Below are 15,237 nucleotides of genomic sequence, written 5' to 3' on the forward strand. Positions count from 1 at the left end.
CTTCCCCAAGTTGGATCCATTTCTAAAATGTTGATGAGCCTTCTGAGAAGATGATCTCTTGTGTCAGTATTTTTTTTCGTCTTCTGACAAACTGCTGTATTTGCTTTACACCAAGTGCTGTCTACAGTATTTGTTATGGGGGAAATTGCTTTCTGGAGAAGAGATTTCCTGAAGTTAAGAATACCTTGCTTTTCCCTTTTCAAGAATTGAATTGTAAGCTGGTAATTCAAAATGGAATTTTCAATTCTCTCTGTGTGAGTGTATACAAAAAGCAGTTTACTCTTGACAGTAAAAGTACACAATTAGAAGAGAAAACCTAGCTTGAGTGGTTTAGATTTTTAAAGTATTAATATTTCTTTCCAGCCTGTCCTTATCACTGAGTATGCCTATGAGTATCAATGATGATCAAGTATAAAATTCAGCTGTGCGAGAAATTTCACTTTTAATCAGTGAGAAAGTTCTGTCCCTCCTAATTTTACTATGGGCATGATTTTTACCTCTGTGGGTTCTAGTTCCTCACTCAGGGTTCCTGTTCCAACGTTACTGCTAACTGCTGTGTTTTCTTTATTTTTCTTTCTTTTTTCTTGTCTTTGGGTTTTGATTGGTGATGTTTCTTTTCAACCTAAACAGATTACGTAAAGGGATAAATATCCTCATTTCCACTCCTGGTCGCCTGGTCGATCACATCAAGTCCACAGAATGTATCCATTTCCGTCACACTCAGTGGCTGATCATTGATGAAGCAGACAGGTAAACTTCCAAGTGTTTAGATAAGGGAAATAATTATGATTCCCTCTGCATCACAATTCTCTAAACATTTAAAAAAAAAAAAGGAAAAGAAATCAAGTGCCCGAGCAATATTAAACCATTTGTGCTCAGTGGCCTCAGCCAAGTGGCAGATGTCTGAGATTAGGAAGAAATGACCCCTTTGTACAGATTATTGTACAATTATTAGTTGCAGGGATGCTCTTAGTGTCTTCAATGTTCACCAGGGTCAAATACGTCAGAAGATGGAACACGAAGCTGGATGGGCCAGAAATCCGATCAGCATTAGCACTTTCCCTATTCCTAATAGCTCATGTAGCATTAAGACTTCCCCCTCATTCCTTCCTGCAGCACCTTTCATGCCCTCTGCTGTTTTGCAGGATCCTGGACCTGGGCTTTGAGAAGGATGTAGCTGTGATACTCAATGCTTTAAACGCCGAGAGAGAGACACGTCAGAACATCCTACTCTCGGCTACCCTCACAGAAGGTAGGTTATAGAGAGTTTCTTCTAGCAGAATAACACACAGAATAGTGTACAGAATGCCCAAGTGCAGAACAGTAGTTTGAGCCTGATTATATTGCAGCCCAATCTGAAGCCCTTTGCAGAGGTGGAATAATGCCTATTGATTTCTTTGCGTTTATGTATGTCACTTGTCGTAAGTGTCATAAGGAATTTGTGTCAGTGTATACACTTACATGGTCCTTACATAGATCTCAAATTCCAGAACAAAGTTACCATGAACCTGGGAAACGTTGGTTGGTTGGTTTTGCAAACATAAAATTAAAGTGAAAAGCTAACGACAGGACAGGGCAGCTCTTGTGTGATGTGCTCAGCATCGTACAAGAAGTCAGTTGCTGAGACAGAAACAGAACCAGGCCTCGTGACTCCTGTGCTCTTGATGGAGTGAAGATCTGTTGGGTTTTTTCTACGCGCAGTTGAAAAACAGGACTGCCAAATCCTGTCAGTCTGGTCAAGACACTTATGTAACATAGAATAGCACAGCTGGCTGAAGCAGGGTCCTGTGATGCTTGTGGTAGAGTCCACAGCAGCTAAGCCTGGCTAACCCCTGAAAGGTGTGAATTTTGTGGAGGTCTGTCAGGGTCTGAGGCATGGCTCATTAGTTCCTTGCCCTTCACTGCTTTTCACTGGAATTGTCTTAGTTATTTGGGATTTTTTTTGATGTGAATATATCAACGCCCTCTCCAGTGGCACTCCAGACTGTATCTCATGTATTTTTAATTTTCTATGGTTTAGGAGTAACACGACTGGCCGATATCAGTTTGAACGATCCTGTCAGCATTTCCATAGCAGATGAAATCCAGAAAGCACTCAAACCAGCATCACAAACAGAGAGACAAGCCAGTAGTTCATCAAACTGCATGGATCAGGAAAACTTTGCTGTTCCAGAGAAGCTCAAACAGTATGTCGTGATGGTCCCCAGCAAATTGAGGCTCGTCACCTTAGCAGCTTTCATCCTTGAGAAATGCAAGGTGAGACTCTGTTTGCATTTATATTACTAAGTAGCCCTTTGCCCTTTCCAACTCCCTTATTCGTTACTCCATCAAGGATAGCATGGATTAGATCCAGGGCTTTGAAGTGCATCTAGAGCACAGAGAGCCAGGAGGGAGCCAAGGTGCTACTGTGTTTCATGCTGGTGGTGAGATCCCTGTGCAGCATGTACTCATAATTCTTTTGTGGGCTCAGTATTTGGCGTCAAACTCCCTAATCCTTTCCTGGGTAATCATATCTCTGGAAGAGGAAGCCATCTAGATCTTACAACAATCAGGGAACTGGGAGAGGCCTGTGGAAATGGTCACGTGCAATTTTATTGTTTTTCTTGTAGTTTGAAAAACGCCACAAGATGATCATCTTTTTCTCCAGCTGTGAACAAGTGGAATTTCACTATGAGCTCCTTCTAAAGGTCATTTCAGGAGGCCCAGAGTTGAAAAAACCTGAACATTCATCTGTTTCCTCTGCGCGCTTACGATTTCTACGACTGCACGGCAACATGGAGCAGGAAGTAAGCATTCTCAGAATGTCAGGATACATGGTTTTTGTCTGTATTCCCTATGATTTATTATGTAGTTATTTTGGGGAGGAGGGCAGAAGAGAGGACAGAGAGTCATTTCACCTCTAGGGGCCTCACTCTTCCATCTGCTAATGAGAATAACAATATTGTTCCACTTCTGGAAAGTACCTTGGTAGCTATATCTGAAAAACACAGCTGAAGAGGCAAGAGGTGTTACTTCAGCAGGCTGAGGCAGCCGTTCGGTATTCCCAGTGGGTGCACTTAAACCGTTTATGTATCCATGGTTCTCTCTTATGCAGTCAAGACAGGCTTTTAATGCCAAAGGAAAACCTCATCCAAGCCCCATTACATTACTACCCAATAAGTTGCCCCTGTTAGATGAGGATGGAGCAATTTGATTTTGAAGAATAGTGTCTTGGCTGCTCTTTTCCCTGAAATGGAATACTAGCAATGTGACAGTGATTACCCCAAAAGAGGTCTGGGTTTTAGCTGGATAAGCCTGGGTGGTGAGATTGGAGCTTGCTGCAGGGGGCAGAGAGGCCAGGAGAAGAATGTCAAATGAACTGTCACTGCAGCATTTCCCTCAATAGCTGAGGGTCCTCCCTTGAAAGTTCAGCCCCTGATCCTGCCCTTGGTCTGTGATGGAGAGAGTTACCACTCTACTCTGAGCTGCACAGCAGAGATGGTAAATGAATAGAGCTCTTCTGATGAAGTAAGAGGTGAAGAGCCATTGTTTTTCTCACTCATTCCCATCCTGTGGAGACCAGAAACATGTGCTTTGCTGTCCCTGCAGTCTGGCCTTTCCTCAACCTGCCTGCCTGAGCAAGTGAGCAGGCCCGGTCTGGCCCAACTCTACCCTGACCAGCTGTTAAGCCAACAGAACACCACTAAGTAGCTGGCACCAGGGGAAGGGTTTTGCCTTTTTAGTACCCAGTGTGTAATTAGTGCTTGATGTCTTCAAATTAAGAGCATTAATGGAGCTAAATTGTGGATCCCATATGGTACTGCTGAGCACGGCTGCTGTCATTGTCAACAAGATACAGCGTGCTCTCTTCTTTAATTTTTGTCAGCAGAGGGTTCAGTGTGTCGGCAAGGCCCAAGTTTCCCTTCTTCCCTAGAACAGTACCTCTAGCTGGGAGTCAAGTGTGTGAGGTTTCTTCTGTGTCGTCCATATAACAGGACATTCACTTAACTCATAGCTAGACCTGGGAAGAGGAAGGCTTGAAACATGGAAACAAGGATATTTTGGAAGAAGGAAGCAAAAGGGACAGGAAAGAAGTAGGTGTGCTATTTCCGAGGCCAGAGATAGCCCAAGCTGTGAAAAGGAGCAGTGTAAATAGAATCAGATCCAAGGGAGCAAGAGTGTGCGATGTTTCCTACCGCTAAGGAGGAGAAGTGGTACTGGCAAGCAAGGACCAAGTGCTACTGAGGCACTTGGTTACTAGTGCTCAGAGATTGTCTTGTGTGGTAGCAAATATTGTCGTCATGTAATGTGGGTTGGAGAATCAGTTCCTGTTGCTTATATCAAGAAAAACCCGCATCCCAAAGGAGTTAGTTAAACTAACTGGAGTGTGCTTCTGAAAGTTTTGGCACTGAAAAGCAGGAGGTTTTGGAAGGTAGTTGAGGAACTGGTAGGTTCCTGCAGTTCTGGGGCTTAAAGTGGGATAATTTGGGATCTAGGGGCTGTGGACAGTCCTGCCTGGGAGCCTGAGCTTGTGCTAGAGGTGGGAGTTTCAGGGATACTACTGGCACAGGTCAGCGATGAGGACATGGCTGGGGGGTGCCTGCCTCTGACACTCATGGACCTGCATCTCAGCATCAGCAGCTCTGCTGGTGGCCCTTGCCGGTACAAGGCCTTTTCTTGTGGGAAGGCCATGGGAGGGTGCCCTGAGAGCTCTGGGGCAGCTGCCGGCAGGGCCCATGGTCCTGCCTCCTTGCCCCCTTGGCCAGGGTTTTCAGGCCAAGGTCTCATCTCTCCCTCCCTGTTACTTTGAGGACTTACCCCACAGCAGTTCACGTGAGCAACTGTGCAGCTGAGCAGCCCTGATACTTAATAATTACTCAGTCCAATGACCGTCTGCATGCCCCATTGGGCACATGATGAGGCTGATCTCTTGTGATGGGACTTTATCGCTGTGTCAACAAAGTGGGCTTATCCTGCCCGCTGTGTGACTGGGCAGACACCAGTTTAAGATGTCCAGCTTTCTTTTGCATTCACAACAGTCTGTGTTGCCCATAAAATATTCCAGTGCTTCCATTGCTGCTGCCTGACCTTTTGTGGATCCCCTCTTCATATAAAACTGCTTTTTTGGCATACACAGGCCGTGCTTCTGCACAAACCATGGTGGTGTTGGCTGCTTCAATTTAACCAAATGCAGTCAGGTTTGCCCCAGACACTGAGCCTTCCTACCTGGGAAGGCACCTGTATGCTGTAGATATATTTTTTTTTTTTTTTTTTCCATTTGCAGGAATAGCCTGACTGGAACTCATGAAGTCAGTGCCTTTGCTTTTGAAGCTGTGCATGATAAGTGAATGAGACATAGTTGTTAAATTGTTCAGTAGTTAATTTGCTTTATGTTCGGTAGTAATGTGTATGAGCACTGTTTTAATTTTTCTGTTTCAATACTCTAGGAAAGGACAGAGGTCTTCCAGGAGTTCCTAAAATCCAAGACGGGCATCTTGCTTTGCACTGTAAGTAACTTAAAGAGTCCCTTTGCAGCTCCATGCTAATGGGCCTGTCTGGTGTCTAATGGTACAGCAGAGGATTTGGCACGAGCTCTAATTCCAGCTCGCTGTCTGACCTTGAGGAAAGTCATCTCCTTTTTCCACATCTCACATGTTAAATAAGGACTGGTGCCCTTTTTGCAAACTCTTGTATGATCTTTTGCTGCAGTGTACCACATACAGAAAAAGCGTATGTCTTATACAAGAGGCCTCTAAGTATTTTGCGTGGTCTTGTGTCTGGAAAAACCTGTTTGTTTGAAGCTGGAGACTTGTCCTCTACATGCAGCCAGTAGTACACAATCCTAGTTTGTAGTATGCCCCGTAACTGCCAGGAAAATTGGAAGTAATGTGGTATTTCCCATCTTAATGACTACCCCAAGGTTAAAAACAAAAACCTGCAGGGTTGGAAGGGAAGCCCAACCAGCGGATGGTGTCATTAGAAAGACACGTGCTCTGCTGCTCTCCAGGCTTTGCCCTTCAAGCTTCCTTGAAGGGTGCTGAGGGAGAAATTCTCGTCCTCTACTGAAGTTTGCTGGCACCCTTGTGTAGCGGTGGCACCTTCCGCTCCTTGTCTCTGACCTGTCGGTGCCACAGCTAGCCTGCTGCAGTGGTGCAGAAGGCTGCACGATTTGCTCTCTAATAGTGGCAGCTGTTGATCTGAAAATGTGTGAATCTTGGCGATTTCTACCCACCGCAAACCTGTAAATTACAGCGATCGGGAGTAATTAGAGCTGAGAAACCCTCTCCAGCTCTGAAATGACTCCTATTCTTGCAGCACATTATTCTTAAAGGAAACTAGTTGCAATTTTTTTTGGAGCGTGGGGGCTGAATTTTATGGGGTTTTTTTATGCCTGCATTTCAGACGAGGACTGCCATGTGTATCAGAGTGTTGGATTTAGCACTGCCAAATTATATATTGTATCACTGTAAAATTGTACTTGTTACCAGCCAGTCTTGGTCCTGCCTGTGTGTACAACCTCTCCGGGATCTCAACAAGGTCAAAATGCATCTTTGCAATGCATAAGCGTAATCATAAGTTGGTTTCCCTGTATACAGGGTAATACTTAAGTGTCTTGACTGAGGAGGATGGCAAAGCTTAAGTCAGTCAGTGGTGTAGGTTAACAGTTCTGAAGGTAAGTTTGGTAAATTCTAAATAGTAAATAACTGAACTTTATTATCCTTCATGCACATGCCGTGTGCCTGAAATTTCAGGGATGTTTCTTGTTACTGAAATTTCATTTTAGTGAGTTTGGAAAGACAGAGAAAGCTCGGTTTTACACAAAGAGACAACAGAATCATTGTAATCACTGGGATACTGGTTTCTGGGTGAGACCGTTTGAAGGGGAAATGTAGCTTGTGGTGGGGAAAACCTGCCAGGAAACAGTCAGCTGTTGACAAGGTAGGAAGAAGAATAAGTTGGATAAAGAAATCCCAGTGGATGGGATCCCCCTCTTGAGACACTGGAGATGCGGTTTGATTTCCTGCCATGCCACAGACTCTGTGCATGTGGATATGGAATTGTGATGACCAGGCAAGCGGCCGCATGTCAGCTGAGCAGCGATAGTTGTGTGTTTGCTCCTGACCTGTCATAGACGGGAGGCGATGTGAATTCACCTCAATTGCCATGGAGAGGGTAGTGTGAGGTAAAGCATTTATCGTAACCCTCCATTTCAATCTAAGCTGCTTTGCGTTTACTGCAAGGCAGGGATGCAGATCCTGACAGTTACGGTTCCTGTGGCTCGTGGTTATTGCGTTAACCACAGTAAGTTGTGTGTCCGAGTCCAAAATCTCTGCGCTTCATCTCCCCATCTGTAAAAGGGGGATAGCAGCACTGCTCTATCTTACAGAGATGTTGGGAGGACAAATGCATTGAAACCAGGAGGTGGCCTGTTACCACAGTAATGGGGACCATATGGACACCTTAATATAGAGATACACTTTGCACTAGTCCCACATTACACGTGCCTCCCCAGCGCAGATGTCCAAAGGGCAGCCAGGCACTCTGGCCACCTCCTGCCTCTGAGGCCATTGCTTTTTCTGACACTTTTCTTCGTATAAGCAAAAATGTTTTGCAGAAAGATGGTTCTGTTCTTTTCATGGCAAAATCACGTTTTGTGCCCACAGAATTGTGAAACTTGGCTTACAAAAGAGCAACACAAATAATGTTGCTGTCCTTCCCTTGTCCCTTATGCCATGTTCTCCACCCATCTTTCCGCTCTAGTAAGCAATGGGACCTGCTGTTCCTTTTATTAATTTGCTCTATGTCATATGTATATTAATATATTCCATAAAATATTTTTGCCAGACAATGTAAGCTGGCAGACAAGAAAATAAAGAAGGGCTGTGTATCTCAGAGGGTCTCATCCAGATTTATTTCTCTCTCTCCTTCACTGAAGTTCTTTGTGGCTTCCTTTGGGATGTGCCTTTTAAACAAGTTCATCTCTTCCAGGGAGAGAGGAAAGATCATTTGGAGATTGTTTGCTGTTTACTCAGTCACGCTAACTCATCTTGCCATTTTTCTGGCGGCCCCAGCCAAGAGCTTTCGCCTCTGACAGCTTCTGTGCTCTCTCCTTCCTCCTCTGATTACGCAGCCCAATCTGTCACCCTGCCGACGGGGGTCTCTACCCTGCTGATGGCTTTCCACACTCGGCAGTAATGACTTTTGGCAGGCCGGGAAGGCGCGAGAGCTTCTTCCCCAGCTTGGAGAGCCGTTAGGCCCTCTCTGCCTGTTAGCTAAAGCACTTTGTGAGGTTCTTTGGTAAATAAATGAGTCATTTTAATCCAACTGACAGCCTGGCACCTGAGCAAGCTGCCTTCCATCTGTACTTCTAGGCCTCACGTAGGCAGCCAATTGTCAAGCTCAGGGCCTTCAAGACCTCACCATTGAGTGTCTTTCAAAAGCAACTTTAGCAATTTCCTCTGCCCTAATTAGATTGTGTGAGAGGGACTGAGCAAACCAAGGCCCTTGGAAAACTTTTGTGGCTGTGTTGGTTCTGATCTTCTGCAGTGAAATGCCTCGCTTTTGGTGTGGCCTTTTTGTCCTCTTGCACCCACGCCTTCGTACTGCACCACCACGAGCGCAGACTGGTAACAGGAATTGTTAGAAGCAGGTATTTCAGCCTTCGTCAGGTGCTCAGGTGGATCGTACCTTGATACTGTGCCATTGCGTGGCTTGCATTTGAGATCGGGGCAGAAACATAGTTACGGCTTCAGATTCTTGTGTTTGCTTGGCATCTGGGTTTTCTTTAATGCTGCACTGGTGTAGATTATTTCTCCATGCTCTTGTGAGATGGTCACTTAATTGTCCCTTCCACTGCCCGTTGAAAGGAATCGGCGGTGACTTGCTGAGGTGTCATGTTCTTGTTTTCCCTGTTACTAAGGAATGGTAGTGTGAGGTCATGCCTGGAAAGGGGAATGCCGTCTGGGGCAGTGGAGAAGAAGGGAGAGTAGTACAGTGGAAATCTGCTGGGCTTCTGGAGAGAGCACTGGCAGCAGGTTAGTGCTTCTGTGTGTGGAATAAATGCAGTGCTAGTAAAATGGGATAATTGTTGCTTGAGCTGCATTCCCTTTCCTAGTAAGGTGACCCACAAGTACTTCTCTAAAGATCTGAGAAGCAGGAAGCTCATGGGCTCTGCCAGCAGAGAAAAGCAAATCAACTCAAAACTTTTTATCCTAATTCTACCTTGCTGCTGCCTACTGGGGTCTTTGAGGAACAGGAGCTACGGGAGACGCAGGTGGACTGATACTGAGGAATCTTTGAGAGTTTGCAAAACACTCCAATTACCAGTAAATCCCCAGACACTTCTGAAAGAAAGCCAAGTTAAACCCCAGGAGAATAGCTGCTGATATGTGTCAGTAACAGCTGAGTGGAGTTGGTGGCTTGTGAAAACAATAGCGAATACAAGGCTGATGATGGGAGAGAGCCTCCTCCTAAAATGTTGTCCCTGGCTATTCATTAGGCTTTTGGTTAACCTTTTCAGCTCTCTGCATGCTTTGACAAACGTACTGAGAAGAATACTGTCTGCAGCAATAGCCTCCCATCAGAGGCATTGAGGAGAGGTGTCTTACAAGAGGAGGGAAAGAATCCTGATGGATGAGGATGGCTCCTGCCCCTGCTGGCTGCTCCTCATTTGGAGGTGCCTGCCCCTGGCCACAAGGATGACTGGTCTGTCTGTCTGGCTTGGGCAAACTGACCCTGTCCCAAGGTCAGAGCCCTCTCACCAAACACAGCCTTTCCTAGACTATGGGATGTGAGAAGGAGCACAGTGTAGGAAAAAAAAACAAAGACTTGTCAGCATGGAGGTGTGTAACAGAGCCAGCCAGATCGGCGTCAGTCGTCAGCACTCCTGTCTCTGATCGTACTGCAGAGCTTATAGTCTTGTTATCCTGGTAACTGCCGAACGCGTTCCCTGTCTTCTCTTGATTTATTTTCTCCAACCTCCTTTAAATGGCTTTTTGTACATCTGTTCATCCTGACTCTGGGAACAAGTCGTTTCTTAATGAGCATGTTGGAGCGAAAGCGTGTATTATTTCAGAGTGGGCGCTGTGGAAAGTGTCTCCTCTTTTACTGCAGTTGGAGCCACAAAGCAACCTGGCTAGTGCTTATGGGAAGGCCTTTGCTGCCAAAACATCAGCTTCCTAGTCTTAACGTGTGTGGGAGTTGCATGAAAACACTTCAGTGGGTGGCTGACACATTTTTAGTACATTAAGCTCCTGCTTACGTTCTTAATATATTCTATTTTGCAACTAGCTAAAAGATACATGTGTTCCAAAACATTTCCTAACAGAGTTAAAGCTGCACACCTGCTCTGCTATTGCGCGTGGTGAATGTAAAATCCAAGGAGTATGTGAGGACATTGCTAATGAACAGAAAATCAAGAAGGGAGATTGAAACCCGTTCGCACACTCTCCGTTTTGAACAGTATTTAAATTCTCTTTTCTCTTAGAAAGGGTTTGTTTTTTGAGCTGTTCTGGCTGTGGATAACTGAACCCAAGTTGATGGGTTTTCTCACCAGCTGGCACATCAAATAATACTCTTGACAGCAGCTTCAGACTCTTTTCTTTGGGGCTGAGTTTTGTTTCTCCAAGTCAAAGGCAGACTGGTGAAAATCGAAGGGATAGCCCCTCTCCTCGAGCTGTACTCCAGCTGCCTGCAGGTCCTGCTAAATTGTTGTTGGCCTTTTATCATAGGGCCAGATGATGTGCAAGTCATCTGCTCCTCAACTTCAGACCATGATCTAGGAAACAACTAATTATTTGTAGGTGGACATGAGTGCATCTTTGGGCATTCCACTCAAGGCCTAGGACCCTTGGCCGTTTGTTTTATGGTTGTTTTCCTTTCCGTCGTATGTAGCCTGGTTTTAGTTCTTAGGCTTGCTATGGAGAAAGGCACGCTCAGGAGGTTCCTCTCTCACTGTTTGGGTAGCAGGTGCCTGTGAGCAGATCTCTTTATCCACGAAACAACTGAAGAGCCAAAGGTATGGCTACCGTTAAGACAGTTGATTCTCTCAGATATAACGTAAAGGGACTATAGCAGGCTGCTCTGGTTCAGCACCACTCTCCTTGAATAGGTGGGTTTGTATCCTCCAGGCTTTTGGCCATAGTGGATCGTTTTTTATTGTGTTAGTCTGTTAACAGTATTCCTTGTGTTTAAAACCCTCAACGTTATTTCTGACTTTTAGTCCATCTCGCTCCAAACTAGGCACATAAAATTCCTGCTTGCATAGCCAGTAGTTTCCTGGCATAATTGTCATCCCAAGTCTTGCTTTGTAGGTATCTTCAAAGCATTTTCGCTAAAGTAGTTTCTTATTGATTTTAAAGGATGTCGCAGCCCGTGGACTAGACCTGCCTCAAGTTACGTGGATCGTACAGGTAGGTTTGCTGTGTATGTATGAGTGTACATGTGTGTTGAGTGCTCAGATTAAATCTTTCCAGTCCAGGTCCTCTTTCTGCAGTTTAATGGTCTTTTTAGTGGTACCTACAGGTGCGGGAGACCCACATGTCACTGACTACAGGGCTGAGGCTCAAGGTTTTGCTAGGATACAGCATTGCTGTCACGTCTTTGGTTTTGACAGGCTGTTTTCCTCTTCGATAACTCCAGTGTTACCAGTTGCATTATAATATTCCACTGGCTGGGAGGAAACACCCTGTGTTTCCCCACACAGGAAGCCAGATCTTGTGGAGAACTGGCCATCTCTCTTACAGTTGGGTGCTTCTGTTTTGCTGAACTTGCTGGGAAGGCAGTTCCATGAGGCGTTCAAGTGTGTTCCCAGTGTTAGAATAGCCTAATACTGCCTGTTTCAAGTGAGGCCTTGCTGGGTTGGGGCTGGGTGGCTGTGAGCATTCAGCTGAGAGTAGAACTGTATAGTTCAGGTTTTCCCTGAAGAAAACCCCAAACAAAGCCCCAACGCTGCTGCTTTGCTGTTGATAGAGATATATACTAAGGGGAAAAAACAACAACAAAAAAAAAGGAGATGGATTGAACCTTAAAAATAGCAGCTTGTCATTTCAAAGAGGAAGCTGAGAGCATGAAGCAGATTTCATTTTTACAAAAGATGTATAATTGAAAAAAGGTTAGTTGAAACCGAGGAAAAAGTCATCCAGAGATTCTCGCGTATCAGGTGAGACCTGGGTGAAACAGTGCAAGGCACAGAGCCTCAACAAAGCTTTTTAATTTCTACCTCATCCCTCAGGTAACAAATTTGATTTTAATTTTGTGGTTTTAAAAAAGAAAGATTTTCTAGCAGCTAGGTAGTCAGACAAGGCTGGGGAAGTGATGTCTTTAACTCCCAGATCTGTATATTAATATAATTTAACCAAAGATATAGTTGCCAGTGTTAGAACGCAGTGCAAATTACCTAAAGCCCTGGGAGACTTCTGTGTGTCCAGAAGGCGAAATCTCAGCTGTCCTGAGAGCTGTGTCCAAGAGCAAGGACCTGCAGGGAGCAATTAGATTGCTCACAGCATCTTACTCACACCTCTAGCCAGTAGAAACTTTGCCAGAGGGCACAGGTATAAACACTAGAGTGGGCTTTGGTTGTTGGGTTTTTTCCAGTTAAACTGCTGAGGGCTCATTTCTGAGCAGTATCTCTGTGCATGTTCATTTTTCCAGGAAAGAGAGGAGGGGGGAAGGATAGGAGGAGGTTAAAGGGAGGGAAATATGTCACCCTTTATCAGATCTTGCAAATGGCTGGGCAGTTTTGATTCCCAGTGAAGTAAATGAGTGGCACCACTCTATTAGGGGGAGCTTGAAGCCACATTTCCATAGTGCCTGATAGTTGTACATGGGGAGACAATTGCTTCCTGTATCACATGCTGCCGAAAGCTGTTACTCCCTCACTCCCTTAGATCTCGTCTGTCCAGTAACAGCTATGATTTGCTTTAATCAAAACAAAGCGATTCAGCCCGACTCCAAATTTGAATCTGTCCTCTTCTATTTTATGGCTTTCTCCCAAATGCAGAGCAGGCACCTTCCCGCTCCGGATGGGCGGTTCTGGGGATTGTTTGGTTTGAGATCCATGCGGGAGTTTTTTAATGTTTTGTTTGGTTTTTTGGTTTTTTTAGGCAAGCAAACAGGTTCCTGATGTGTCTGCACAGAAATAAAATGTAAAAGGCAAGGAGACACACTGAGATGGGGAAACTGTCCTATTAACTGAAAGTTGGCCAATGTGTCACATTCACATGTCAAAAAACTGCTGTGGCTGAGGGGACTGAGTGATGGTTACAGGGATGAGCCCGATGGGCTCCTTATAAACAGGCCAATTCCAGGGGCGGTACAGCGTGTGGGCTTTGCTAAGATCCCCTTTGTTTCAGATGAGCAGGCTGCGTGTCTCGTTTATAATTAACATGCTGTGTTCTGTTAATTCCTCCGTTCCTTTCTCATGTTCCCTTTTTGAAGTATAACGCTCCGGCTTCACCTGCGGAATACATCCACCGGATTGGGAGGACAGCGCGCATTGGCTGTCACGGGAACAGCCTGCTTGTCCTGGCGCCTTCGGAGGCAGAATATGTCAGCTTGCTGGCTTCTCACAAGATTAAGTGAGTCAGAAACACGAACAAAAGTTTCAGTTCATCCTTGCTAATTAACCTTCCATGGCACTTTCAGCGGGACTGTGTCTCGTGCAGGTTTTAATAAGAATTTATTAATTCTTGTGATCCAGGACTGGCCCCAGACTAGCAAAAGGAGAAGAGGAAAGTGTGTGAAAATCATCAGCCTGACAGACTGTGTGTGAGTGAGTGTGTGTGGTGAGGGGCAGAGAGGAGACAATAGTGGGAGATCCTTTGCACTCCGTTGTTATCTCTCTGGTCCTGGGTTCAAATCATGGCTTTTTTGAGATCACAAGTCAAATGAGTCTGTCAAATGCTAACTGGCCATCTGCCTGCATAGCACCATATTGTCAGAGACTCTGCTTTCTCTTCAGGAGAGATCCGGCGGAGAAATAACTAGGGAGCTGTGGGTCATATCTGGCGGGTAATTGGCCAAGATGGGTTGCGTAAGTGGCTCGTGACAGAATAGTAGAGGCTTTTGCGAGTGGCAAGTGCCCAGTATGGTCCTGGAAGGCCATAAGGGGGGTGGGCTCTCCAGTCCAAAAGTGGGGTGCACTTCCAGGGTAGCTGAGAAAGCTTCCTGTACACCGGCTCTAGGAAGGACGTAAGAGCTGCCAGTAAGGAGAGCCAGGCTGGTTAAGGACAGACCAATGCACGATCAGCTACCTGATCGACACAGGGTAAGATTTTAGTCCAGCTCTGCTTGCACAATGGTCCTTTTGTGGAGAAAAAACAACTCACTGCTCAGCATCGCTAGTCGGGAGTACTCTTGGGTCTCGAGCCTCCCCAGCAATCAGCTGGATATATGTGACTCCCCTTGCTCCCTGCACTGCTGTCTCTCGGCGTTTCAGAACATCAGCCAAGCAGAGTCCCTTTGGTGTTGAGGGAGCCCTGTAAGCTCCTGTGCAAATTAGTTCTCTTTTATTTCTTGTGTTTCTGTCGGGTGGAGCTGCTTGGAGTCGAATTTGGTTTTGCATCCTTGAAACAAACAAATGTTGGCAGTAAATACAGGCTTATTCTAGGCTGTGAGCCATTTAATGGTCTAACAAAGAGCCATCCATCATCCCAGGTAACTATCTATTAAGCAGACACCAGCAAGACATGGAGGGCTAAGCTGACAGGGGTTTTTTTCATGTAACAAACAGCACTGACATTTAAAGGTGAAATCCCACATAATTGTGAATTTTTAACTCCAAGTGGAAACTTCTATTTTCCTATTTTATAATATTTTGGAAGTGTTGGAGGAAGGAGAGGGAAATTTTCCTCCTTTTTTTTATTTTAAATGTTAACGCTTTTGTCCAGGTTTTTTGGGTTTTAACAAGTTTAAGGAGCAATGTCACTCACGCTGGTAATTATTTCTGCTAAGGAGACCTGTTGTTGAGCTAGCCGTGTTCTTCAGGAATCTGTAGATGACTTGTGCTGAATGAGCAGAGGGAGGATTACGTGAATATTACTTTTTTTCTCCACAGAGCCCAACAACTCTGGGGGTTGTCTTTCCTTGTTTGTTTGTTTTATGTTCTTCATAAAACATGCTGCCCTGCAGATAAGGGACTTGCCAAAAAGGAGTGTAATTTGGCTTCCTTGACCCCCATCTTCAGACGGAAGAAAACGAGTGTCTAATTGGCATGGGTGGGTGATTCGGCCTGTTTGTGTCCTCCGCTCTTTCTACATA

General features: G+C 45.3%; 1 protein-coding gene across 1 annotated transcript in view; it reads left to right on the plus strand.

Annotated features, from left to right (window-relative positions):
• DDX31 (DEAD (Asp-Glu-Ala-Asp) box polypeptide 31) overlaps window positions 1–15,237 on the plus strand; it is a gene marked incomplete at its 5' end in the record, with an annotated part of 46,119 nt that overhangs the window by 6,759 nt on the left and 24,123 nt on the right. The window contains 7 exons of the mRNA XM_010137504.1: window positions 631–750; window positions 1,146–1,252; window positions 2,021–2,256; window positions 2,610–2,786; window positions 5,427–5,486; window positions 11,340–11,390; window positions 13,417–13,556. Coding sequence (XP_010135806.1) covers window positions 631–750; window positions 1,146–1,252; window positions 2,021–2,256; window positions 2,610–2,786; window positions 5,427–5,486; window positions 11,340–11,390; window positions 13,417–13,556 — 891 coding nt within the window. The remainder of the gene's footprint in view (window positions 1–630; window positions 751–1,145; window positions 1,253–2,020; window positions 2,257–2,609; window positions 2,787–5,426; window positions 5,487–11,339; window positions 11,391–13,416; window positions 13,557–15,237) is intronic.

The sequence above is a fragment of the Buceros rhinoceros genome, unplaced genomic scaffold (genome assembly GCF_000710305.1).
Source record: "Buceros rhinoceros silvestris isolate BGI_N320 unplaced genomic scaffold, ASM71030v1 scaffold9250, whole genome shotgun sequence".
NCBI classification, from domain to species: domain Eukaryota; kingdom Metazoa; phylum Chordata; class Aves; order Bucerotiformes; family Bucerotidae; genus Buceros; species Buceros rhinoceros.